Source organism: Polyodon spathula, chromosome 4 (assembly GCF_017654505.1).
Source record: "Polyodon spathula isolate WHYD16114869_AA chromosome 4, ASM1765450v1, whole genome shotgun sequence".
In the NCBI taxonomy this organism is placed as follows: Eukaryota; Metazoa; Chordata; class Actinopteri; order Acipenseriformes; family Polyodontidae; genus Polyodon; species Polyodon spathula.
Window position 1 is genome coordinate 76,291,497 of NC_054537.1, and position 27,691 is coordinate 76,319,187.

A 27,691-nucleotide genomic window follows, 5' to 3' on the forward strand; every position below is an offset into this window, starting at 1 on the left:
TCATTTTCCCTGCTATTCTGACAAGTGCCCTAGTCCCTGCCGATGAGAAACATTCCCATAACATGATGCTGCCACCACCATGCTTCACAGTAGGGATGGCATTGTTTGGGTGATGCACTCTGTTGGGTTTGCGGCAAACATAACACTTTGCATTTAGGCCAAAAAGTTCAATTTTAGTTTCGTCAGACCACAAAAACTTTTTGCCAAATGGCTACAGAATCTCCTGTGTTTTTTGCATACTTCAAATGGGATTCAAGGTGGGCTTACTTGAGTAATGGCTTTCTTCTTGCCACCCTATCATATAGGCCAGATTTGTGGAGTGCTTAGGATATTGTTGTCGCATGCACGCTTTGGCCAGTCTTGTCATAAAAGCCTGTAGCTCTTGCAAAGTTGCCATTGGCCTCTTGGTAGCCTCTCTGATCAGTCTCCTTCTTGCTCGGTCATCCAGTTTGGAGGGACAGCCTGATCTAGGCAAGGTCTTGGTGGTGCCATACACCTTCCACTTCTTAATAATCTCCTTGACTGTGCTCCAAGGGATATTCAAGGACTTTGATATTTTTTAAACCCATCCCCTGATCTGTGTCTTTCAACAAATTTGTCCCGGACTTCTTTTGAAAGTGCCTTGGTGCTCATTGTTGAGTCTTTGCTTTGAAATGCACTACCCAGCAGAGGGAACCTACAGGAACGCCTTAATTTATCCTGAAATCATGTGAATCATTACAATTCAACAGAGTTGGAGGTCACTTAACTTGGTGTGTGATTTTGAAGGTGATTGGTTACACCTGAGCTAATTTAAGATTGTTATTACAAGGGGGGTGGACACTTATCCAACCAAGCTATTTCAGTTTTTATGTTTAAATAATTTTCTACAAATTTCTAGAATATTTTTTTCACTTGGAAGTTGTGGGGTAGGATGCATAGATACATAAAAAAAAAAAAACATTTTTAATGCATTTTAATTCCAGGCTATAAGACATTGTTCTTCATTCCAAGGCCCGCGGGCCACTGGCGGCCCCAGGTGGACTTTAGTGTGGCCCTTGATGTGCGGCCCTTGACAATACACAAATGTGAAAAAGGTGGTGTGGCGGCCCTCACACTGATGTCTTATCGGTGAAAGTGGCCCCCCTCTGAAAATTAGTGAAGAACACTGCTATAAGGCAACAAAAGGTGAAAAGTTTGAAAGGGCGTGTAGACTTTCTATAGGCACTGTATATATATATATACACATACACACACACATACACTCAAAGAGCCAACTTCCCAGTGATTCGGTATGTTTAACATACCTCTGTCAACGGAAATATATAATATTTCTAACAACACCTACATTATACATGAATATTGTCCTCATAAACCACCTATATAATTTAACACTTATGACCAGGAGTCTATATAGTATATATAATTATATATATATATATATATATATATATATATATATATATATATATATATATATATATATATATATATGTGTGTGTGTGTGTGTGTGTGTGTGTGTGTGTGTAATAGCATACATTGAATCTCCTATAGAGATATAAATAATATGCTATATAAAATAACTGACCGTCTTTCCATATATACAGGTATTTAAAACATGGTTCCTCAATCAGGTTTAGCACATTGTGTTTTTATTTTACAACCCAGTACCCTTCCATGGACAATAGGAACTTGTAATTATAGGTTTCCATTTGACAGGGAAGTGGTCACGTAACAACACACACAACTCTTTAAGCCAATACATAGAATACAATATTTGACAGTACATTTTTTTCTCAAAAAAACAATTATCTGTTTTTAATCCATTCACTGGTAAACAGTTCAAGAACTATGTTTAATAAAATCACTCAAAAATCATTATTTGGTGTTCATTTACTACATGCATACTTTCAATATATTATACATATATGCAATGTATACTGTTTTATATGTTACATATATGCATCACATATCCATATATTGATGTACATATGTTTTTAATGTGTTTTAAATATAAGCAAAACAGGAACATGCATGAGCAAAATGATATCATGCAGCTTGATTTGTATGCCATAAAAAGATAGATGCACGTGTGTGTATATAGACAGATAGAGTAAATAAGGAATACATTAAAAAAAATCACAAAAATGTTGTACACGTTTATATACAAAAATAAGAGTTAATGCACCGATTCTAAATATGAAAATAACGAGAATAAGAATCACACAATGTTTTCTTTAAAAAAAAAAAGTAATAATAAAAAATTATCAATTTATATTTTTATCATACACCATAAACATTTTTGTAAATAGCATAAAATCACTTTCCTTAAAGCTGCTTTTTACCTGCAAAGCGTATATCAAAAACGCAGGTTATATAAGATACAAGATAGCTTAGTTACACAAGACACAATTAAAGCTACCTTAGCACCCACATATTCTCATTGTAACATTTTACCAGAAAACAACCCTTGAATAAATATTAGATTGTCCATCAGTTACTACAGTACACAGGGGCATATTTTAAAAGCTTTATTAACTGCTATCTATATATCTTGTGTTGTCTTTTCTGTAAAGGACAAATCCTAGGAATTCTATTTATATGAAAGTGTTATAGTGTCACATTTTATATTCTGGTTACAGTGTGTAAGTATATACGTGTGTTACATAAATTGTGTGTATCTTCTAATATTCATTTTGACATTTTTCTTAACTGGATGATGGATAATATGTGAACATATGTAGTAATTTGTGTAAGACATATTTAGATTTTAAAAAACACATATATTTTAAGTATTAAAAAACACATTTAAATTACAAAATAACCATATATTTAAAGTATAAAAAACACACATTAGATTATACAAAATATATATAAAGTATAAAAAACATATTTACGGTATAAAGACACATATTTGGTGTATAAAAACATATATGGAGAGCAATATATGTCACATATACTAACGCATAAAATCCTTATATTGAAAATACTATAAGATTGGGCCAATTTCATAAGCAATCCGTATATAATTTATATATGAACATATAAGTGTACACATAACAACCAAATGAAGAGAAATAACAGCATATAAGTGTAACATATATTGCTTTTTATATATGTGAAATATAAGTTCTTTCTGTATGTGTGACTTTTTTCTTGCTTTTTTTTTATTATTTACTGTAAAACACGTTCTCCCATTGGTCAGTAGCAAAAAAAAACAAACATGCAATACAGTAAACAGTAACTGAGATGAACAGTAAGATATTAAATATATCTGATTGCTTGGAATTTTATATATACCGGTAAATAGATTTGAAATCGTTTTTTAAACAATTTTATGTTTTCTGACAGGATTCAGGGTGGCATGGTAGCGTGGTGGCTAGTGCTGCTGCCTCACAGCGCCAGGGTCCTGGGTTTGATTCCAGCCTAGGGGTCTGTCTGTGTGGAGTTTGTAGGTTCTCCCCATGTCTGTGTGGGTTTTCTTCAGGTACTCTGGTTTCCTCCCACATGTTGTTCAGGTTGATTGGTCATTCTAAATTGCCCTCTGCGTCAGTGTTTGTGTGTGTGTGGTGTGTGTGTGTGTGGTGCCCGGCAATGGACTGGTGTCCCGTCCAGGGTGTAGTCCTGCCTTGTGCCCTGTGTCTGCCAGGTTAGGCTCCGGGTCACCGCAACCCTGTAAATGATTAAGCGATTAATGATGATGGATGATAGGATTCAAATTCAATTGACATTTGGAACCATATTAGATATAAAGCTAATTAAGGCCTTACCCTACGCACCCCTTTCTTCAAAAAGATGTTATATATACCCATATTTACTAGTGCCAATAAGTTATCGGTACTAGTAAATATGGGTAGATTATATAAGCAGTTTCTCCTTCAAGAAAGAAGTGGTGCAAACTATGCATTGGATTAAAAGCTTGTCCATAATGCTTTGTTTCAATAACCCATTCATTACTCTGGTCAAGGCTTATCTGGTATCTAACTTGAGTTTCAATTAGGTAAAACCCTTGTTTCAATGATGGATTAGTTTGACCTCCTGCCTTGTTACTTGAATTCTGGGGTATCAGCCAAGGATTTCAGTTAACAAGACAGAAGCTCTTTCCAAATTAAAGGATTTTACAAATGTATGCCCCAAAATGATTTTTTTAATCAAGAACCAATGATTTTATTTATTTAGTAAAAAGAAAATGAATGTTTCATAGCAGTGTAGGCTACTTTTAAGTTAATATTTGTTAGCCATTTTTTTGTTTTATGTTATCCAGAATGTTATTATTATTATTAATTTGATTAACTTACATTGTATGAACTTGATTGGTAGTGGAGAATTAATGGCACAGCAGGGGTTTAATGAAAATCTGGTGTCTTAATGCTTAAATATTCATTTGTTTAAAAATCATCTCCAGTGTATAATTATAGTTTTACCTGAAGACTTTAATGTTTAAAGTTGTGGCAATTTTAATTTGGCAGACACAATAAGAACCTACAGAAACAAAGCATTTGAAAAACTTTTTTTTATTGGCGTCTGTAATACAAGTACCTCTTTGATAAAGGACTGTCCTGTCACTGTAGCAAGTCACTGAAGAAAGCCCCACCTACTTTTTAAATGTAGTATAAATACCAGCCTTGCAGTGCGAGGTTGGTCGGTAGCAGCATCCTTTCACTAAGACACTTTGGCCAGTGGGAGAAAGACAGGACAAAACAGAAGAGGGCATTGCATTCATTGGTTGCAGCTTAACATAGGTGTCATCTTGAGAGAGGGGTCAGGCAGATTGGTGTAGAACTGCAGTGAAAGAGCAAGCAATACAGATTACACATCAAGAAAGACAATTTCCCATAGCAGAAGTAGTTCTAGGTCGGAGAACTGAAGTTGCATAGAAATGCAATGCAACAAGTTTAAAGAGTGTTCCTCCTTGTTAGTTGTAGTTTTATTAATATGTTCCTCGACCAAAGCTGAAGCGAGCACAAACGAAACAGCAAGCACTGAACATGGTGCTCATCCGTCTGGCTTCCAGATTGTCACCTTCAAATGGCATCATGTCATGGACCCTTATATCATCACCCTCTGGATATTGGTGGCTAGTATCGCCAAAATGCGTATGTAATGTCTTATTGTATATTCATCTTGTGGTAGTTAATAAGCTTGGTGAATCGTATCCTTTCTCAGTATCACTATAACACGTTTATGTTTATGTATTTGTCATAATTAGTTAACCAGTCACATTTTTAAATAAATATGTATTTTATTATGAATTAATCATAGGGTTTAATATAAAGTTTACTTAATCTTAGATCAATGTAAACAAGGTTGGAAAACTTGTGTATATTAGTTGTTAGTTTATGTAATTGAATTTCAGTCACATTACATATAAATTGCTTTATTCATATCTCGTATATATATATATATATAATATATATATATTATATATTATATAATATATATATCCTATTTATCCCTATATAGGAGTATCCCTGGATATAAATTTGATTTTTTTACTCCAAATGTTTAAATTAAGAATAAAACGTAATACTTATAAATCATTATGACTCTATCTATAGTGAGAAGATAGATAGATAGAGATATGTATATAATATATATATATATATATATATATATATATATATATATATATATATATATATATATATATATATAATTTTTAGGTCAACAGAAAGAGTTTCTGCCTTTGATACCTTGACAAAAACAAATACATAAAAAACTACTTTAAAGCAATAGGAACTTTGCAGTTTTTAATCTCATGTTTGTTTAGTATATATTTTTGTCTCAGCCTTATGCAGTAACCAGTGGCCAGTTTTTCAAAACTTTGGTAATCGGATTGTCTTGTTTGATCTGGATTATATTATACAATTGGGTTTTTCAAAACTTCGAAATGCAATTGGGTTTACTCTGATCCGGATTTCGTTTTGGTAATCCGTTCACATTTTTAATTACGATTAAATGTTGCAATTGGGTTTTTCAGGATTTAGCAAATATTATATATAAACATAAAATGTAATAGGCTACTTGATGCAAGACACCAAGCTTGTACATGCATGAATTCAGTTAATGCTTGCTTTTTCAACAGAAAAAAATAGCCATTGTTTTGTTGGCAAACCTTTTTTTTTTCCCTATAATACAATAGATAACATTACTATCATAGACAAAACTACTACTTTCATTTAAAAACAGAATGCAGTATTTCTTCTGATAAATCAATGCAAAATAACAAACTAGGTCAAATATTGAACAGGGTATATATTTATAGTCTACTGGCGGTGGTGTAATCTGAAAGTATTGATTTTTCTCAAACAAATTATACAGATTCACATGTTATTTGTACATTGAACTTGAGGTAACATTTAATAGGTATTGCATGAGTCTCGCATGCAACTTTTAGGCTACTCCCCCTTGTTCGGTGCTGCCAGATTGGCGTTTTCCCAGCCAAATTTGGCTTTGTTTTTAAAGCAACTAAAGTGTGTAAATGTTGTCTTTGGTGGTTTCCTTATTTGTTTGGCTATTTGTATCATGCATATTGTTTTTCTATTCGTTTCAATTATGAGGTCATGACCAGGGCATTTTTTTGGTGGTTTTCGCTGCCACAATATTATCGCATATATTTCCCGTTTTAAAAGTAATCTATTTCTCGCAGCAAAAGTAAAGGCTCTGCACACAGAGGCTGTCTCGTCTGCCTCTAAACTGGGTGATGTATCCCTCTCCCAATAATGAAATAGTGCTGATCACAGTTGCTGTTAAATTGCTGTTCAGGACTCTGAACAACTTCGCCACGCCAGCTCAAATAATCAAGAAAACTAGACCGAACCTTAAATATCAATAAAGAAATAATGTAGATGTTCTAACATTTACAAATCGAAGATAACATCAACTGTAATTACTGCTTGGGCAACACACATTGAAATGGAAACTGTTTTTCTAGACCTGATTTAAATAAGAACTTTACAACCATAAACAGCATTTGTTTTTATTCTTTATTTACAAGGGGGACATAAAAAATAAAATATTCTACAAGTTTTTCAGATACGCATTTAAATATTTAGGACCATCTGTTGTTTTTTTTTTTTTTTTCTGGTTTAATAAAAGTAAAATATCCTGAAATACCTATTTTTAGACTGCCAAAACACAGCCCTAATTATAACACACACACAAGTATATTTCAGTAGTGGGTAGTCCGGGTTGTTTATTAACAGTCTCTCTGCTCTGTTAGTGAACCACACAACAACTGATGCCGAATAAGAAATGTTTACCTACGTTAATACATTTGTGTGGGGGAGGGGGCCAGAGGGATAATTCCTTAAAGCGACAGTAGCCTTATGTACATATACTTTGACAGAGGTGCGGTGTGAGCAAGCATCCAAATTCAAGACCAAGGGAGGCAATATGGGGGGGCCCTTTTGTCAAAAGTGAGGGGGCATGATCCCTCCACTTTCAAAAGTGTGTGTGTGTGCCCCCCCCCCCCCTCCCGGCTCCGGCGCCCCTGCTCAGACTTAATGCAGCAGCATAATGTGGAGAGCTAATTAACATTTTTACCCCCCCCCCCCCCCCCCACGCCTTGATTGAATAGACCAATATATGTTACTACAGTGTAAAAAAGTGTTAACTTTTCAGGTTAGTTTATAATCTAATCTGATCTGTGTGCTGCTTCAGCTCTCCTGCACACAAGTGCAAGTGCCGATATTTGGGTATTCAACTGATAAACTACTTTTAATTTGCTTGGCATTTTCCTTTTTTAAGCGGTTTCATTTTGAACAGGGGTCAGCGATCAAAAGGTAGTCACTATACAGTTAATTGTTTAATTTAAAATGTACTAGGATACCAGAGATGAAGAGAAATGGTACACAGAAGTGGGAACTTGCCTCCAACCAGATCATTTCAGTTAATTATTTATTAACTGTAGATACATTGTTAGATGTCATTGACATTATTAAAAGTTGGTAATACTCAAATGGTTAAAAAATATATATTTATAAAGTGGTTACTTTATATGGCCATTAAAAAAAAAAAAAAAAAAAAACTTTATAGCTGTGAGGGGAGCTATTGCAGAGTTTGAAGCTGACAATTATAAGCACCTACAGCTAAAAGAACCTGGGAAAAATGATTGTAGATACTGCAGCTTTATAACTGAATGGTCTTTGTTTGTGGACTTGATAGCGAGTTACTCAGCAGTGTTTCTAAATCAGTAGTATTAGCTTCCTGCCAAATCAATTTGACACTGGTAAACTTTACATGAATACGGAAAAGGAATAGTCGTTCAGAGTCACATTTGTTTTATTTTAAGATTGCCCTGTTGGGCAATGCATATTGCATTTACTCACAAATCTGGTATTTTAAAAGGTTAATTATTAAAACAAAATGTGGGAGTATTCTGGTAAATAAAGTTATGCAATACCTTGAGTTCGGTATAACTGTGTGTCACAAAGACGGCCGAAGTGGGCGGCGTCAGAATCAGGAAAAGGAATGAACACAAAGACAGATGATGTGAAATGATGATGGCGCTTGCTTGCGCAGGTTTATTGTAAATAAAACAATTGAACAAACAGAAACAACAGGACACGGCACTCTATGCCAAAATAAAAAGACAAACAAAAACAGACTAACACTTTATAAACGGTGAGCAGATCGACAAACAAACACTGTGAGTTAAATAAACAAGTATCGTGCTGGTTCCACCAGCACACAATAGCAATTGTTGTAAACGATTTCTCCTCCCCTCTCCCATTCTCCACTCACCGAACACCCAACCACGAGTGGGTGAAAACATGTTGCTTTTATGCAGCTGTACCAAGACTCGATTGCTAATCAATCATTCAATTGGAGTCTCGGTACAACTACACGTGAATTAATAAAGTGCAATTCCCCGTGCTCACATATTATTACTTTTTACTTGCACATGAAGTGCTGTGCAATCCTCGTGCCTAAATACAAGTATACATTTTAAACATTCGTGTTACACAGACCCGTTTAAATCCCATGTACCAATGACTATACACCAACATTTAACACACCACACGCAACATATAACAGATAATATACACAGGGGCAGGCACTTTGTCACACTGTGTTAATGAGGTGCAGAGGTGGAATTAGAATACTTTGTGTGATGCAGTAAAACACTGCTCTGGAGTTTTGGTGCAAATGACAGACTGAGGTGTGACCATATCTCTTTTCTCTACCAAGAAAACAAACTGGGGGTGTCCCCTCAACATATCTGGACTGAAATGACCAAGGGTAGATAGTGAGAGAGTAGCTTTGCCTCCATGACCATCATATGCTTGGCTTCTCATAACTTCAGAGGTGTCCAGGTGTCATGTTTTGATGAGAGACTGCAAGGGCGAGCTCATGTAATCCCACGTCTCCTTTTAGTTGATTCTGTGAGCCCACTAGCATAACCCCTGTTTTATCTAAATTCAACATTAGAAAATTCTGTGACATCCAATGCTTGATGTATGTAAGGCAAGTAGCTAATAACACCCAAGCAGAAGAAATTCTTGGCTTTAGGGACAAATATAGTTGGGTATCATCAGCATAGCAATGGAAGTTCACTCTGTGTTTTCAGATAATGTCCCCTAATAGTAGACTATATAATGAAAATAGCAAGGGACCTAGAATGGAGCCCTGTGGAACACCACAGCCAACTTCCGATAATGCCGATTCTACCTCCCCAATAGAGACGAACTGAAACCTCTCGTAAAAATAAGATTTGAACCAGGATAGGACAAGGCCAGACAGTCCTACTGTGCTTTCAAGATGATTCAGTAGGATGGAATGGTCTACACTATCAAAGGCAGCACTTGAATCTAGAAGAATTAAAACTGATGGAAAACCTGAGTCAGAGCTTATCAGCAGATCATTCACAACTCTGACAAAGGCCATCTCGGTGCTATGTGCAGCACAAAAACCAGACTGCAACTTCTGGAATATACCATAAGATTGGCCTATAGTTATTGAGGACTTTAGGGTCCAAATTGTGTTTCTTAAGCATAGGCTTTACTACAGATACCTTAAGTGCTGAGGGAACTATACTGGAGGAAAAATAATCATTTATAATTTTTTACATGTGGATATTAATAAAATCAAGAACATATTTTAATAGATTTGTAGGAATAGGATCAATAGAGAATATAGTAGCTCATATGTTGAATTAGCACTATCAGTTCTTGCAAGGTAATCAGAGAAAAAAAACCCATAGTAGCCTTAATAGGTGTAGTTGGTAAAATTGTGCTGGAGTTCTTCTTAATAGAATTTGTCTGTTGAATCTCATTTCTGATGTCTAGTATTTTATTTTTAAAGAAATGTAAGAAGTCATTGCAGCTGTGAGAGGAGCCAACGTCAATGATAGGACTAGGGGAAGGATTAATTAATCTATCTAGGATAGATAAAAATAAATCTAGAATTATTTTTATTTGTTTCAATTAAATTAGAATAATATGATGATCTAGCCAATGCCAGAGCCTTCTTGTATTTAACCAGATGGCCCTTCCATGCGATGTAATGAACGTGTAGTTTAGATTCCCGCCATCTTCGTTCTAGCTTATAACCCTCATATTTCATCTTAAGAGTTGTATCCATGGTTAGTTTTGATTAGCGCTACAGTATCTAGGATACCAGTCAAGGTGGTGTTGTAAGTATTAACCAGCTCATATAATGATGCAGACTCAGAAAGTGGTAATGAGCTCAATGCATCAGAAAGCTTAACAGCAGTTGATGAAATAATTACCCAGGATTTAAATGTGCGGTCCACTGTCTTTGTAGATACTGGCAGATTCACTTAAAAAAGAATTTACTTCAAAAATAATTTATTCTTAACAGCTAAACCACAAGAAATTACCAGATCTAAAGTATGGCCACGATTATGTGTAGGACCTTTGACATGCAGGATATAATTGAAGGAATCCAGTAGCCTCAAAAAATTCCAAGGTGTTATAATTAGAATCAATGCCAACATGAAGGTTAAAATCACCCAATATAAGAATCCTGTCATATTTGACTGTCAGTATAGATAGAGATCCCCAAATTCAGACAGAAATAGTGGGTTTGACTTAGGTGGTCAATAAATAATTACAATATGAAATGGGCTGTTAACAATTTCACTGTGAAAAACAGTAGCAAGTCCACCTCCCCGCCCAGTAGAGCGAGCTTTCTGGAAAAAAAGAATCCTGGAGAAGACTCAATCAGGGAAACATTGTCATTCAGTCCAAGCCATGTTTAAGTTAAAGAGAGAATATCAATGTTGTAATCCTGTATAAAATCACTAATTACTTAGTTGCATGTGAGTGAGCAGGGGTAATAGGAATTTGCTGAAGGTTACTGTAGCACACACCTCTAGAATAACAGTGATGATGTAAGGATGCTGCTCGTTTATTTTTACTTTACTGCTCCGTAATTCCAGCTTCCATATCCTGGAAAAAGTAAGCGAAGAATGAAAAAGTAACCAAGGCTTTAAAATAATTGTCCTTACATCAGTTGTCCCTCATTCAATTTGTCCATTTATACATGCAGCAAATAGTCACCCATAATTTCCACCAAATATTCCGGACTAGTTTATTATTTGCTTGTTTCACTGGACTGGATAGCCTAAGGGCCCTTATTGTAAGAACCAATTAACTTTGGGAGTGATTTACATCAGGATAACTTTCATAGACTTGTATTTCTAAGAAATTAAATTATTGGTATGTGTGCTGACTTTGCTGTTTTGAATGGCAGAAGAAGGTGACGCTGTATTAAATTATATTGCAATGTACTGCATTATTTCTTATAGAAACTGCAGTGGCTGTGCATTAATAACGTTTTTACCAATCGAGTCATCGCATATTACAGCTGTGCCTTCAGCAAACCAGAGTGCCAGTACTGCGTCGCCACTCTGAGACAGTTCCATGCGTACCTCATCGGCCGGCACGTCAGCTTATGCATAGACCACGCTTCTCTCCAGTGGCTTGTCATCTTTAAGGAGCCCGAGGGACAACTGGCACGTTGGCTGGAACAGCTGGAAGAATATGACTTCACGATCCAGCACACAGCGGGGAAACAGCACACCAAGATTATCACTACTGCCCGAGAAGAGTGCCTCATTCCCCTGCCCGTCTGCAAAGAGCTCTCCACTGTCCCCTCTTCTGACTGGCGCACACAGGAGCAAGACCCTGACCTGCAACCCCTTTTTCCATTGCTGACGCAAGGCACTCGAGCCAGCTAGGAAGACATCTCCAGCTGCTCCTCAGTGACTGACTGTAAAAGACGGGGAGCTGCAGTGTAGCTGGCTGGAGTCTGTCACCCGAGAGGAACTATGGCAGCTGATGGTTCTCCAACTCCTCCAAACCACAGTTTTGGCCGCTGTGCATGAGACCCCCGGGATGGGTCACTTCGGGGTGCTCAAGACACTGTGGCAGCTCCAATAAAGTTATTACTGGAGCCGAGCTGCCCTAACGTTGAGGACCTGTTGCCGCTGCGACCTGTGTGCAGCCCGGAAAGGCCCCCTCAGGCTGTCCCATGCTTCCCTACAATAGCGCCAAGCTAGGGCACCCTTGGAGCGGGTTGCCATCGACCTGCTGGGCCCCCTTCTCTTCACCGTGTCTGGAAACAAGTTTGTGTTGGTGGCCATTGATTACTTCAACAAGTGGCCCGAAGCCAGTCACAGAATGCTTTCTACATCAATACAAAAAAAAAAAAAACATTTTGAGAATGTAACCAGGAAAAAAATACATTGTGTAGCTACCAGAATAAATTGTACAGTGTCATGGTGTGACAGAGATCGAATGATTCTTGGTGTTATATCTCCCTGGCCGACCTGTGAGGGTGCTGTGTAAAAGGAACAGAGTACCCTGTACCGGTTGGCCCGACAGTTCATTCCCAAGTCGGCCAGCTAGAAAGGGGGCGGCACTACTGTACGCTAAACCATTGACCCAGACGGGAAGCAGCGTGGCATCCGCGGATTGGAGGTGCACTCTTTGACCAAGGGGTCATGGTTGACGGTATATAATGGTGATGTAATAATGTAATCTGTTCCTTATAATGGTTACGCTATAACCGAAAGTTATTTGGTCACATAGACTAGACAGCTAACAGGATCCGGAGCGGTCATCCACGGCCAGCACTAAAGCCGGACAGCATTTCACGACTTGTTTACCATTTGTAGCACGTATTATATTGTACTTCACCACAAGCACTAAGAGCACTCACTTTGGACTTGTGATCATGTGTGTGTATAATTGTGTGTTTAGTACTGTGCTTATTATTTTCTGGACTGCAACCCTTTTTCATTATGGTGCAATACACATGGTTGTGTATTGCAAACTCCTTATTGTTTACTGCCTGGTCATCAGACCACTGGATTATAATAATAAAACAACCCATTTCACCCAGACTTTGTTGTCTGTTTGTCTTTGGATTACTGCACCAGCACTGTACCTGCTACACACCTGCTCCACTAACAACCACTTTGCCACACGTGGTCATAGTGAATGTGATGGCATGAATAGGTCATGAAGTAAACTTATCTCCTTCTGATAAGGAAGTTGGTCACAGAGTGAAGTGGTTGCAGTCACACTGACTACTTCACAAACACATGGAACAATGACTGTGAGCAACACCAAATATAAAGGGCTAATCATTTATATTGGAATTGCATTTCAAAACGGATAATTGACTAAACGATAATTGATTTTAATCATTGACCACATTTTACAATCCCCTAGGTTAAGACCAGCAAAATCATTTTACTTTTAAAGCTTGGGAAAAACAAAAGCCATGCTTTAGCTTCATGTCAATATATAATCATTTGCAGTGCATCATGAAAACATTTAATTATTCTGCTAGTAAGAACAAAATCACTACAATCCTACATGACCCTTGGTAGGAAAAACCACAACCTACGTCACACCAACATTCCTCTGGCTAATTGGTTGCAAACGGATTGACATGCCGCCAGCACATGAAAAAAAAATAAATAAAAAAGGCGCTACCCTTATAATGTTACTAAGGTATAGAAAATTGATTGACATTTTCTTTTGTTCATTTATCACTGGAAACAGCTTCCTCTGCCTCAATTATACCTTCTTATTCTGTTTTCAAATAAGCACCATAAAGTGTTTTCTCATTATGTAAATATAAGAGGCCCTGAATTGCATTTGTCAATTTTTTCTCAGAAAAATCCACAACTTCATTAAAGATGATGTTGTTGTTGTTGTTGTTGCTGTTTTTTTTTGTTGTTGTTGCTATAATACATGGTGATCGATATTCCTTTAAACTTCAGTGTTTTACACTCTTATTATACACTGTGCTGTATAAATACCACAAAACACCGTCAATACCAAAACAAACAACAATGGTCTGCAGTTGTAAAGTTTTATCCACAGGAGAGAGGGAGACATTTGTGGAAGAGCAGAATAGCGGAAGTACTCTTAGAAAAACAACATCCATGGGATGTTAACCAGTGTAGACTGATGGCCCTCAGAAACCAGAGGATCTTGAGTGATGAGGAAAGCTTCCAACTCCACCCTCTAAAAAAGCCGTGAATTTTCTACAAAAAAAAAAGGTTAAAAAATAAAAAAATAAAAAAATACTGGCTTAACATTTACTGTTAAAAAAAACAAACTTTTTTTTACAATGTTGTTACTTTCTCCTAGTTCTAAAATGTATTTCTGTTATGTCACTATGTAGTATAACAAATAATAAACAGCAACAATTGTAATTTGGGTTTGTGGTGACGTTGATAAACTGGCGCTTTCATAATTTATATGTCACCAGAAACCTTCCATAGAATTACAGCATCATTATTATTATTATTATTATTATTATTATTATTATTATTATTATTATTATTAATGTCTTTTTTTGTTTGCTTTTCTTGCAGTGTTTCACATGTCCAGCAAATTAACAACTGTAATTCCAGAAAGTGCCTTGCTGATTTTTATTGGTCTTCTACTGGGTGGTATAGTATGGGGAGCAGACCACAGCGCCTCCTACAGCATGACACCAAGGCTTTTTTTCTTCTACCTCTTGCCGCTGATTGTACTTGACGCAGGGTACTTTATGCCAAATAGACAATTTTTTGGGAACTTTGGAGCTATACTAGTGTATGCAGTGATTGCCACGGTCTGGAATGCTGCCTCAGTTGGTTTATCACTATATGGGGTTTACTTGACTGGAGTAATGGGTGAGTATGGAACCATATTTTGGCTGCATGATGGCTGTTGTTTACCTCAAACAATGTATTAGTAATTATCCTCAAAATACAAGCTGTCAAGCTGCGGCCTCCGTTCCGTCTCCCAGTAAATAATACCCTATGGTCCTGATTTTACACAAATTTCCCATGTAATACATTTACTGCGGGCACTGGCCTGTGATTTGCCCATGGAGGAAAATGGTTTAGTTTCCAAAATGGTGTTGTAGCCAACCAACTTATATATTTCTACATCAAGGGGCTTTTCGAGTTACTACTGAGGTCTATGGATGACTTATATATGATTATGTTGGCAGAGCAATAAAAAGTACATTACTGCAAAACTCTCCTGCTCCCTGGTCATCACAGCAGTGTCCAAGCTACTGTTTAGTTATTCAGTGTTTGTGGAAAGACAGTTATGACCCATATAAAACTGTTCCTCCATTGCTTTTATTTATGAGCTTTCCATTTTAAATGGATTGTGAGTTAACTGTACAAAAGATGTCATTCGTTTTAGCTAAACTGCATTATTCATTTCCGTGCTCTTTTTAAATAGAACCCTACCTATTACCAGGTTCCTAATAATTAAATGAAACCCACAGTGAATGATTCTCTAAGCTCGGAGTTGCTTAGGCCTTCTTGAGAACTAAAGTAATTATATAGAATTAGTTGCTAGGATTTCAAATAGTTTTATTCTTCAGGGAATTTTCATGGGGAAAGGTTTGAACTAGGGAATACTATATATGTTAATGTTAAATGGTAATTAAAATGATAATATATTGATTTAATTGCTTTCCATCACTGGTGAGTAACATGTCTGTATTCAGGTTGAAGGTTCAAACATCATTTGTAGTCATGTTTTCATTGTAATTAATATAGATTTATAGTAACTTGGTCCATTTTATTATATTTGTTTTGCAAATATTTAATGTTGTTCCTTTATTCATTCCTACAGCACTTATATTAATTTGGCAGATAGAGAGTTCTGAATTATTTATCCTTTACCCTCAGGGGAACTCAAGGTCGACGGAATGCTTGACTTTCTTCTGTTTGGCAGTCTGCTCAGTGCAGTGGACCCTGTGGCTGTCATAGCTGTGTTTGAAGAGGTCCATGTTGATGAGGTGCTTTATATCATTGTCTTTGGAGAGTCTCTACTTAATGACGGGGTTACAGTGGTAAGTATCTGTTTACATAAAGGATGTTCAGTACTAGAAGGGACATGTAGTAAATATTGTAAAGCAAGATTAAACAAAGTTGAATGGTTGGGTCAATATTTAATGTCTTAGGGTGCTATTCATGACACTACAGTCTATATAACACTACATTGTAATTGTATGTATGAAGTACTAAAACAGCCCAATTTCCTGATAAATGTTGGACTAGACATGTTTTTATCAATGTTTTCTTCTCGCACTACTTGACCAGAGGTCCCCAACCTTTTTGGCACCAGCAGAATCACAAATATTATTTTTAAATGTAATATAATGCAGCATCTACTGTATATTAACTATGGCAATACAACGCTATTGGTTGCATTTGAAAACGTATATATTATATATGTTGCATACAATATGTATAATATATATTATACAATATATATTATCTTTTATATATATATATATATATATATATATATATATATATATATATATTATATATATGACAACACCACACAGGTGCCCAGTTTTATTGGCAGGGGTGTCTTTTGTTTCTTTAGCCCACAGAGGGTGCTGTTGGTCCGTGGTCTGCTTACCAACTATGGTAAACAGAACCACAGGTATTCCAAGCGATGGTAAACAGTTCAGGGTGCAGGCGCACTCGCAGGTGCTGCAAACAATAATTAAAAAAACAAAGGTGAAAGGAAAAAGGAAAAGAAAACACAGTAATCAAAACTATAAATAAAAGGTGCTGCACTCGGCAGCGATATCCCGGTCGCCGCTACCTGTAGGACCCGGATCACGGACCTACGCTACCGGCTCACTAGCCTGCTCTATACAATATTCCGGGGTCTGCCCACGGGTTCCCCGCTATCACATACTTGCTGTTTAAGAGGCATCTTCCTCCCCGCTGGTTCTTGATCCCGACCAGTGCTTCCGCACGTTCAGCGCGTCTAAAAGGGCAGACCTGAGGAAACAGTAGAGCATTATCTTATAGGGCTAACAATCTCCCCAAGACATGCCTCCCAGCCATTCAGAGAGAGGGAAAGTCCACACACCCACTTTCCCACCTCCCCGTGTCACTGCCGACGGTTGGTGGACGACTGCTGCCCTCTTCCTGCAGCACTGTGAACACGCCAGCAGAGTCAGCACAGATCCCCCCCCCGCTATATATATATATATATATATATATATATATATATATATATATATATATATATATATATATATATCCTAGATTAGAATAGAGACAGAGTTAAGAAAAGTGGATAAACTAAAAAGAGATGATCTACTAGATTATAAAAATAGAGATAAAAAGGTCAAGAGAGTCCCATTAGTAATGACAAAAACTAATATCTACTGTAAAAATAGCAATGTTGTTTCTGGAATAGCCTGTGAAAAATGTGATGAAATTAAATATGTTGGAAAGACTGGAACAACTTTATATAAAAGAATTCAGAACCACCTTTCATTAATTAGAAATAAAAAAATGAATGAACCAGTAGTACAGCACTTCACCAGTCAAGGACATGACATAAATGATGTAAAGTTTGTAGTATTAGAACAGCTAAAATTAGACAATGTGACATATAGAAGAATAAAAGAAAGTAAATGGATAAATAGACTGAACACAATTATGCCAGCGGGACTCAACAGAAAAGAATGAACTAATTAATTCCTATAAATATATAAAAGTTAAAAATAATTAAATAGACAAAATTTAATTCAAAAGTTGTGCATGCTGATGCACTGGGGAGACCATATCAAGGCTGATCCTCAGAGCCAGCATTGCATGATAATATAAATATAAGTTTATATAAAATAATGTTAATTAGAATTAATATAGATTTAAAGATATAAGTAAAAGTGATGTCACATATAGAACACCATTACATCATGTAAGAATAAATCATGGATTTGAATATAAACAATAACAAGTAGTTGTCATGCCGTCAAACACCTATAAATACCTCCAATGTTTTGATTCGAACACAGGCTCCCTTGAGAAAAATATAAATATATATATATATATATATATATATATATATATATATATATATATATATATATATATATTATATATATATATATATATATATATGGATATGTTCTCCTTTAGTTCTTTAAAGTATTGGATACACTAATTCGTAAGCATCCTTAAATGGTGGTGCATCACAGACGCAATTAACATGATTGGAAATTAACAGACTGGGCTGGGTTCTCAAAGCTAAAAAAGCTTCCACTAAATCGTTGTTAGGTCAATTTTTGTCTTGAAGGAAACAAACACCTTTTACAATTCTAAAACAACTAAGAAACCACTTCAGACGACTCGTGAGCCCCTGAATTAAATGGCTTGGTAATTTTATTGGGCGCTTTTTTACTGTCTGACAAAGATGTGGCAATGACGATTTGGAGTATACAGCTTTGAAAATTCAGTATGTTGTGTATTTTTTTTTTTATTTCAAGTTACTTTGCAAGTTGACAGCATGATTGTCAATTGTATTAATCAAGCTATGATTAAGGATGTAGGTTCTAGAGGTATGCCATGAATATGTATGGTCACAAGGCTTCTACTGTCTTGTTTCTGTATGACAGAATATGGCACAGAGCATCTTGAAAGAAATAGCTGTTCTTTTATTTTTGTGTTTAAACAAAAGTAGAGTTATCAAGCTATGATTGTAGTGCTTCTATTCCCCCCAGAAAAACACTTGACCTTACATGTCATAATTTCCAAAATAAAAATATCACCTTGTATGTCATGTGCATAACTGAGCGTTACAGGGTTACAGCTCATGTTTTGCCTCAACCTCTTGTTCACTTATGTAGCAAAAAAAAAAAAAAAAAAACACATACAGTAACTTGAGTATATTGCACACAGCCTTTTCAGAATTCAGAAATGCTCTTAAAATGTGCACACAGTATTTTTTATTATAGTAAGATGCAACATGTGACAGATTTCAAGCATAATGGTGTGTTAAAATAAAATGATCTTTTTTTATGTTTTAGGTCCTTTACAATGTATTTGACACTTTTATTGCCATTGGAGGTGTCAGTGTAACAGGAGCGGACTGTGTTAAAGGCGTAGGTATGGATACAATTATTACTGTTTTAGACTTGCCTTTTGTTTTTGTGAGGCCCCTTGGGTGGGCCTATTCCAACAACCTCAGCTGAATGAATTATGTTAAACCAACTGAAAATACATTCCTATGAAATAAATAATGACCAATTTGCTTCATGGAAAGGACAAAGTGGTTTATAACATCGTTTCTCTTTTCTCTTTTGCTGTTTCAGTGTCATTCTTTGTTGTTGCTCTTGGTGGCACATTAATTGGAATTGTATTTGCATTTTTGCTGTCATACATCTCACGATTCACCAAACGTGTTCAAATCATTGAACCAGGATTCGTCTTCGTCATTTCTTATTTGTCCTACCTAACGGCAGAGATGCTCTCCCTTTCATCCATTTTGGCGTAAGTTAAAAGCACAAATGTTTTTATTTATTTTCAGCTCTATCTATCTATCTATCTATCTATCTATCTATCTATCTATCTATCTATCTATCTATCTATCTATCTCTCTGTTGTACATTAATTCACACTGTATAGTAGGTGATTCTACATGTAGAAATGGTGTCCTAGGTTACAAGCCATTTTAATGTTTTTTTGTTTTTTTTTATGTTCTTGGGAAGATATCCAATACAATTTGCTGTTAATAACATACATTTTTGTTTACCCTCTTTCTTCAGGATCACATTTACAGGTGTTTGCTGTCAAAAGTATGTTCAAGCAAACCTATGTAAGGAATCTGCCACAACAGTTAGATACATGATGAAAATGTTTGCCAATGGATCAGAGACTATTATATTCATGATGCTGGGTATTTCAGCAGTGGACGGAAGCATTTGGGTTTGGAATACAGCCTTTATTCTATTAACGCTGCTCTTTATAGCAGTTTACAGAGCCATTGGTAAGAATGTAAACAGATATTTTATTAATCATTTAATATTATATACGGAGCATCAAAATAAACATGTCACTTATATTTGAGCATCAAAAGAAACGTATCACTTATATTTGGATAAAATTCACTAGATGTGATCGAAAAATTATAAACTTTGTTTTAGAGCAGGTGCAGTGACTTTTTATTGGGCTTATTAACAACTGACATCACGAAGATGCTGCAAAATGATCTGTCCATCTTGGGCAGGTGTCGTGACTCCCAGTTCGTGGCCTGTCATTGATGGAGTGTGTTTGGTTATACCGCCTCACCAGGTTTGAAAGTGCATATGCTTCAGTCATAGTCACTCAAGCATGTCATAGTCAAGGATGAATGATCGAGTGATTAAAAAGAAACCAAAAACATTTATATACCTTATTGTTTTTGAAAAATAAATGTGTTATAATAATGATACATTTATTTTGATGCTTGGTATGTAATGCATTTTTGTTTTTTCTTGAGCTGTGTCAAAATATTATTCAGCCAAGAACAAGCCTTAGACACCTTGAGTCATTTCTTACCCGGTCACCAAATGTACAAGGTTTCTGATCTTCTACTTCCATTTAATAGTTTTTCCAGGTTTGCGTGTATGCCAAATTATAATTCTATTCATTGTGTGGAACTGGTATTCAAAACGTGCTCGCCCCACCTTTGTTTTATGATGTCTTGCTTGAATATGACTGTGAACAGTCAGTAATGGCCTTGAACAGATAAATGTCAAGGCACAGTAACACCTAACTGAAAAAAGGTCAGGGGGAATAAAAAACTAGCAATAGTTCACACCCGAAATACTCCTGTAGATAAGGTCAAATTTGTATTTCTTTTGTGCTCTGTCACAAGTTTACAATTAACTTATTTGGTCATGGTAATTGGTATGAAACAGTTGTCTAATAGTTCAGTGCTTCCAACAAAAGCAGAAAGTTATGATTAGCAATGTTATCCATGCATTCTTTTCTGTTTTTGTAGGTGTTGTAGTCCTTACGTGGTTTTTAAACCGCTACAGAGTGGTACCGCTGGGATTTATTGACCAAGTGGTTATGAGCTATGGTGGACTGAGGGGTGCAGTTGCCTATGGTTTGGTAGCCTCACTGGATGAAGCTCGAGTGCAAGAAAGAAAACTGTTTTTCACCACAACTATTATTGTGATATACTTCACAGTTGTTTTACAGGTAAGCATATTGCCTTAAAAGTAAATATAGTTAAGTGGTCCCTGAGTGGCTCACCTGGTAAAAGCACGGCCATATGATGTGCAGGGTAAGTCATACAGCAGGGGGGCGCATGTTTGCTGGGGATTCCATTGGGAGTGTCACATTGGCCTTGGCGCTCCAACAGGATAGGGAGGCAAAACTGGAAGGGAAGGTTTCTCCTCATCATGCTACAGTAAACCCTACCGACCAGGCACCCAGTGAGCTCAGGCAGACACCTGCAAGGCTGGCTTTTGTCCTCCAGAGGTCAGTAGCTAGCCGACATCTGCTCTCGAGTTCCTAAGTGTACAAGAGGAAGCCCACTAAGCTCTCAGTTCCCCTGAGCTGTGTGGGGACCTTCTCCGGTGAGGGGAAAATAATAATAATTGGACATTCTAAACTGGGGAGAAACAGGGTGAAAATAATTGGACATTCTAATTTATTTATGTATTTATTTTTTAATAAATAATAAAAAAAAAGTAAATATAGTTGAAAATAAATAACTTTTATTTTGTACTTAACAAGCATCCCATTCATAGTAAAATGTGATTATATGTGCATATTCAGTGATTTGTTTATTTTTCAACAATGAAATGGTTAAATAAGGGACTGTTTCCTAGGGTTGTACTACCAAAGCTTTGGTGACCTGGCTGAAGGTGAAGCGAAGTGAACACAGGGACCCTTTAATTAGCGAAAAACTTCACGGAAGGGTGAGTCTACCTATAAGTATAATTGTGAAGGAAGTCCTTCATGACTTTTTAATTGTCCGTATCAACTTACCTGTTTCTATTTATTTCCAAAGGCATTTGATCATATTCTTTCTGCTATTGAGGACATTTCAGGACAAATTGGACACCACTATATATGGGACAAGTAAGTTCAGACTTGCTACATTGAGGTTAAAGAATGTATTCCTTGCTGCCTTTCAAATTGCTGAATTGTGCAATTTTAAAGGAAAATGATTTAGTATATGAAGACTGTTTGCTTATAGCTGTATAACTGCTTGTTCAATTGTCATTACACTTGTTAAGGACATTCATTAACACATGTTCCTGGGTGTATCAAAATCTGTACATAGAGGATGTCTGTATATTTAAAGCTTGAAAAGGACATTCTTTAGCCTAAATTATTAAAAGTATGTTTGGTGGTACAGTATATGGAGTAACTCTATTGCTGTCTGCATGTCAAACTATTATTTTATATACATACAGTGGTAGTGATAGGTCTTGTTAATCTACAGTATATTGTTATAATTTCAGGTGGGAAAGCTTTGACAGGAAATACCTTAGTAAGATACTGATGAGAAAAGCTGCTCTGAAATCCACCGATAAAATCCTCGATGTCTTCCATGACCTGAACATTAAGGATGCAATCACCTATATAGCAGAGGTAAAAACACATCACTGGCAAAATATGTACGTGCATCATTATCATAACTTCATTATATTTAGATCTCTAACCCACATTTTATTTCGCTACCAATATACAACATTTAAGTTAGACTTGTTTAAAACCATAAAATAAACACCACACATACCACCCCAAAAACCTGTGTGAGAAGTTTGTGAATAATGTCCCTGCTGAGTGATATATACAAGGTGACTCAACACATTTAAACATTTACAGAAACTGTTTATATTGAGCACCGCCATTGGCCTTATCATATTATGAAAACTTGGTATGGACTCTTGATGACAGAATTTCGGTAATGTATTCTTATTATTTGCACAATCAGCACTTGTAAAGGTTAACCACAGGAAATTTGCATAGTCATTTTGCAGTTTTTCCACATGTTTTTCTCATGGTTCGGCTATGCTTTTACTATGGGAAACTTTTATAAGGGTCGGTTTACCATGGTTTGTTTATTTAATATGCATTACCATACCTCTTTGTGCTTCACAGAGCTTACAAATGCTTTGCCATGCTTTCACTATGCTTTATTACACTTAGCTATGCTTTTACAAGGGGGGCCTTTTCCCAAATTGTATTCTATCTTTCCCATTGACGTGACTTTGTTTATTTTTAAGGGAGAACGCAAGGGATCTCTTGCATTTATAAAGACCCCAAATACTGACCAGTTGGTAAATGTGAACTTCCACAGCAGTAAGCAATCAGAGGTTGATGCATCCATGTCTTCTGTACAGTAAGTGTTTCAATATGAAGGACAACATGTATAGCTTCCTTCTGCATTATAAATAAACTGCAACATGCCACGCTTTTTTCTGCTACTCCTTTTTAAAGGAGTATAACCAAGGCTTGAACATCATCACGTGTCCATTTTCTATGGAGATGTACATATCATATTGTATCTTGTATGCTGGTTAAGATTCACTCTCTAGTTATTGGACGTTTAGAATGTTTTTGTAGTACCCTTTTACTTGCTGGTTCAGAACATTTGCCAGCATAAGTAATTTGACCTTTTCCACATGAAACTTTGTTTGTCACTAAATATTCCAAAAAGCCTGACAAAGCAGAAGACAAATTAAAACTAAAAAGCTAACCAAATTGGATAGATTCGTATTCCATTTGTATAGACTATCCTATAGGTACTGTTATTTTTATTACAATGACTGCTAGCTTTATTGTAATACCTTTTTACTTTGTTTTATTAATGGTATCGATGCTAAGGTACTAACTGGTGAACCCTAATTATGTTCTTTTTTGTATTTATTTTTTAACAGGAAGGAAGGTGCTAGTGCTATTTGTCTCGATATGCAAACAGTGGAGATCAGACGGAAGAGTTTACGAGACAGCGAGGATGTTTATACACATCATCTTCTTCAGCAGTATCTCTATAAACCAAAGAAGCAGGTAAGAATCTCGCAAAGGTCGAAAAAGTACGTAAGTTGTTTAAAATATATTGAATTATACAAGTGTTTAATACAAATGTTAAAACTCTTTGAAACCATTTTTCAGTACGCTCGGAAGTTAAAAAAGTGTTTTTTTTTTTTTTTTTTTGTTTGTTTTTTTTTAACATAGAAGCTGAATCTCATAACAGAGAAGTGTTTTGAAAATATTAATCTGGTAGCAATGCAGATTATAGGATTAACATAAAATATGTAAATTACAATTGGAAAATGGAACAAAGATTTCTGTCAATTAGAGAAAGTAAAATTATTCTCTCTTAAATTATTAAAAAATAAACAAATTATTTAATTTAAAAGATTGTAATAACTTTACACATTTTACACATATATTACATTGAAATGTTGCCATTTATGCATGTATTTTTTTATTTATTTGTTTATTTATTTATTTGTTTATTTAAAATACAGCTGAAATACAAATACAACAGACATGACATCACTACAAACGAGGATGATACCCAAGAAAAGGAGATTTTTGAAAAAACAATGAAAAGACGACTGGCATCCTTTAAATCTACCAAGTATGGCGTATCCCAATCAAAAAAAGTAGCAAAACATTGTAAGGCAGCTCCTTCACAAAATAAGGTAAGTGTTTTGTTTTGTTTTTTGTTTGTTTGTTGATTTTGATTTTCACACATTTACAATTTATAGTTTTGTATTTGAATTATTTCTTACACATGGGGGCCTAAACGTAGTAATATGGTGTGCTTTTATTTATTTATTTATTTTATATAAATTGGTAAACTGCGATCTTCAAATGATTTGCTTTAGTAGGATTGGATGTGTAGATTGTAAGTCTGTGGCACATGGACAGCTCACTTTACATATCTGTAAATGCATACGATTTAGTTCCAGTGCATTTCTAAGAGCATGTTAAATTAATTTGAACTGTGTTTTTGTTCCTCAGAGAAGTGATGAGATGCTGTCAAATGGAGGTCAGCTTGTTTTTCACAGTAAGTCCTCTGTTCTATATTCTCATGCAATAGTTTTTAATAATCACTGGCCCATGCATGAGCCTGTGCCAACAGCTGAAATGCATGTCCTTAAAGATGAGGGCAAAGGTGAAGAAATGTGTCCAGTTGGCTTTACAGCATGGTTTTTGCTTATGCTACCTGTCTATTGAGCACAGACAGTTTGTTGTGCTCCAAACTGCTATTAGCTAACGTAATGTTGTCACCACTTACACAGTGAAAAGTGGGATTTAATTCTAATGACAACCGTTTGTAATCAATCTGATCAGTGGCTGTTAAAAGCATGTATAAAGGATGTCATTTTGCAAAAATAAGGTGTTGATGGAGGTTTGATTGCACGGAATGTCTATTGCTTGTAGGGGTCTATTCAATTGATCTAAACAGTGACGGCTCTGAATACTGCCAGTGTTTTAAATATTAAACTGGAATCAAACATGTCATTTTACTTACTTTTAAACATAAGAGACCCACACACACTGTTAGAATGTTGTCTTTTAAAGATGTGGTATTTGGACCTGTGTGTAATGCCTCTAGAAAATTGTGCTTGAGTTGTTCATTTTCTTAATTCTTTGTTTTACCTATTTACTTCTAGATCCCGAGTTCTCTGATCCAGAACACCCTCATGAATATGATGTAATTAGCAACGGTGGTAGTAATTTCATCTCTAATGTCGCCAGACAGGCACCAGGTGACACATACAATGGTAAATACTGTGTAATCTTCATGTAATCCTGCTCTGCAGTCTGTAATATAATATCTGTACAGGCTGCTTTTAAAATTACCGTTTAGATGACTGCTGTCAAACATTCATACATATGTATGGATGTTATTCGGATCGTGTACAAACATATAAATAGGAAAATCTTGGTAATCTTGTGGCTGTCTCTGTAATTTGTGTGATAGGAGTATTTTTTTCTCCACAAGATGCATTTCCTTCAGAGCTTGCTTTGAGATGTAAGAAGCAAATGCTTTTCCTTGGAGGTGCTTTTGTGATTGGATTATGAAGCAGTGACTTGACTAGGCTTTCTCACACTTCACAAATCTAATGCGATGCCAACCCATCAGAAACCCATCAACTATCATGTTTGTCAATGTTTTTTAGTACTTTGTTAACCTAATGATAAACTCAGAATTATTTCAGTGAAAACCACTGATTTGAAAGTAAGTATAACAGTAGATAAACAGGGATGTACCATTTTGCCATGTCCAGTAAATTTCTAAACGCCTTACAGTACTACTGCAGATATGAGGCAATGTTGTGTTTTTAATACCCTTATTTTTTGTATTTTTTATTTTTTGTAGGAATTGATAACCCAGCATTTATGCTGAATGAGGAGCCAGTTGCTCTCCAGGCTCTTCCACCGTGGGCAACGAACAATGACACCGTTGTGCTGTCGCAGAGGGCTCGGGTTCAGATGCCATGGTCCCCAAATAACTTCCGGCGCCTTATGCCTCTGCGACTCAGCGGCAGATCAACAGATTCCTTTCTGTTAGCCGACGTTCCTGTCCCTGAGGAGAAGCCACTGTCCTTCCTCCCTGAGAGAACTGCCTTGTAATACATTATCAAGTAGCTTTGTATTTCTTTTAATGAACTGTTACATATACTACAAATGACTTTGGTATCTGTTGTAGTCTTCTATATTTTTACCCAAAATAATTTCAGTAATAACCCTTGTATCCATTTTATCCTTGAGTGAGGGGGTCTTCAGTGGAGCAGGTCTGCTGTTTAGTTTTTTTATTAATGCTGTACATTATTTAATTTACATTTTATGTTCAAAGATTTATATTTCCAAATTCAAATTACTTTGTATATTCTAGTCCTTTTAGGAAAGATATAATTAACGATATATATATATATATATATATATATATATATATATATATATATATATATATAGAAATCTACATCCGTATATCACACACACACACACACACACACACACACACACAGCGCTCCAGATAAGGTTTTAGGTCATTGAGTAAATTACTTTCCAATTTAGGCACTATGTAAGTAAAATGTATTTTGGGTGAGTAAAATGCAACATTACCTTGAAGTCATGCGTACTTTCAATAAATACTGTACATACAGCTTTCCTATTTTTCAAGTGAAAAAAACTATCCATCAATGTCTTTTTTTCGCAGCCATTTAGTCCTGCCTTAATAATAGTCTGGGAAGTTGCTGCTCTTGATGCAGATAGCTACTGCATTCACAGAGTCTCCCTCCACTACTACTACACTGTTACAGCTTTTATAGTTGATTGCTGTTTATAGTTGCTTGCTGTAAATCTCCGACACGCTCCTTAAAAATGTAAAAACAAAACAAAGGTCAAAAAATATTTTTAAAAAACTGTAAAAAAGAAACATTAATA

The 27,691-nt window shown here is 35.9% G+C and overlaps 1 protein-coding gene across 2 annotated transcripts; it reads left to right on the top strand.

Annotated features, from left to right (window-relative positions):
- Window positions 1-4,605: 4,605 nt before the first annotated feature.
- LOC121314870 (sodium/hydrogen exchanger 3-like) lies at window positions 4,606-27,140 on the top strand. Of its 2 annotated transcripts, none has more exons than XM_041248596.1 (16): window positions 4,606-5,075; window positions 14,840-15,142; window positions 16,160-16,323; window positions 19,312-19,390; window positions 19,597-19,774; window positions 20,050-20,270; window positions 21,267-21,469; window positions 22,105-22,194; window positions 22,287-22,357; window positions 22,744-22,873; window positions 23,512-23,627; window positions 24,166-24,295; window positions 24,760-24,936; window positions 25,259-25,304; window positions 25,915-26,025; window positions 26,625-27,140. In XM_041248596.1, exons 1-16 carry the CDS (start codon window positions 4,859-4,861, stop codon window positions 26,876-26,878), a joined length of 2,490 nt encoding a protein of 829 aa, XP_041104530.1. In that variant the 5' UTR covers window positions 4,606-4,858; the 3' UTR covers window positions 26,879-27,140. The 2 variants fall into 2 exon arrangements, with proteins under 2 accessions (XP_041104530.1, XP_041104531.1); XM_041248597.1 differs by lacking the exon at window positions 4,606-5,075 and adding an exon at window positions 14,129-14,521.
- The last annotated feature ends 551 nt before the right edge of the window (window positions 27,141-27,691 follow it).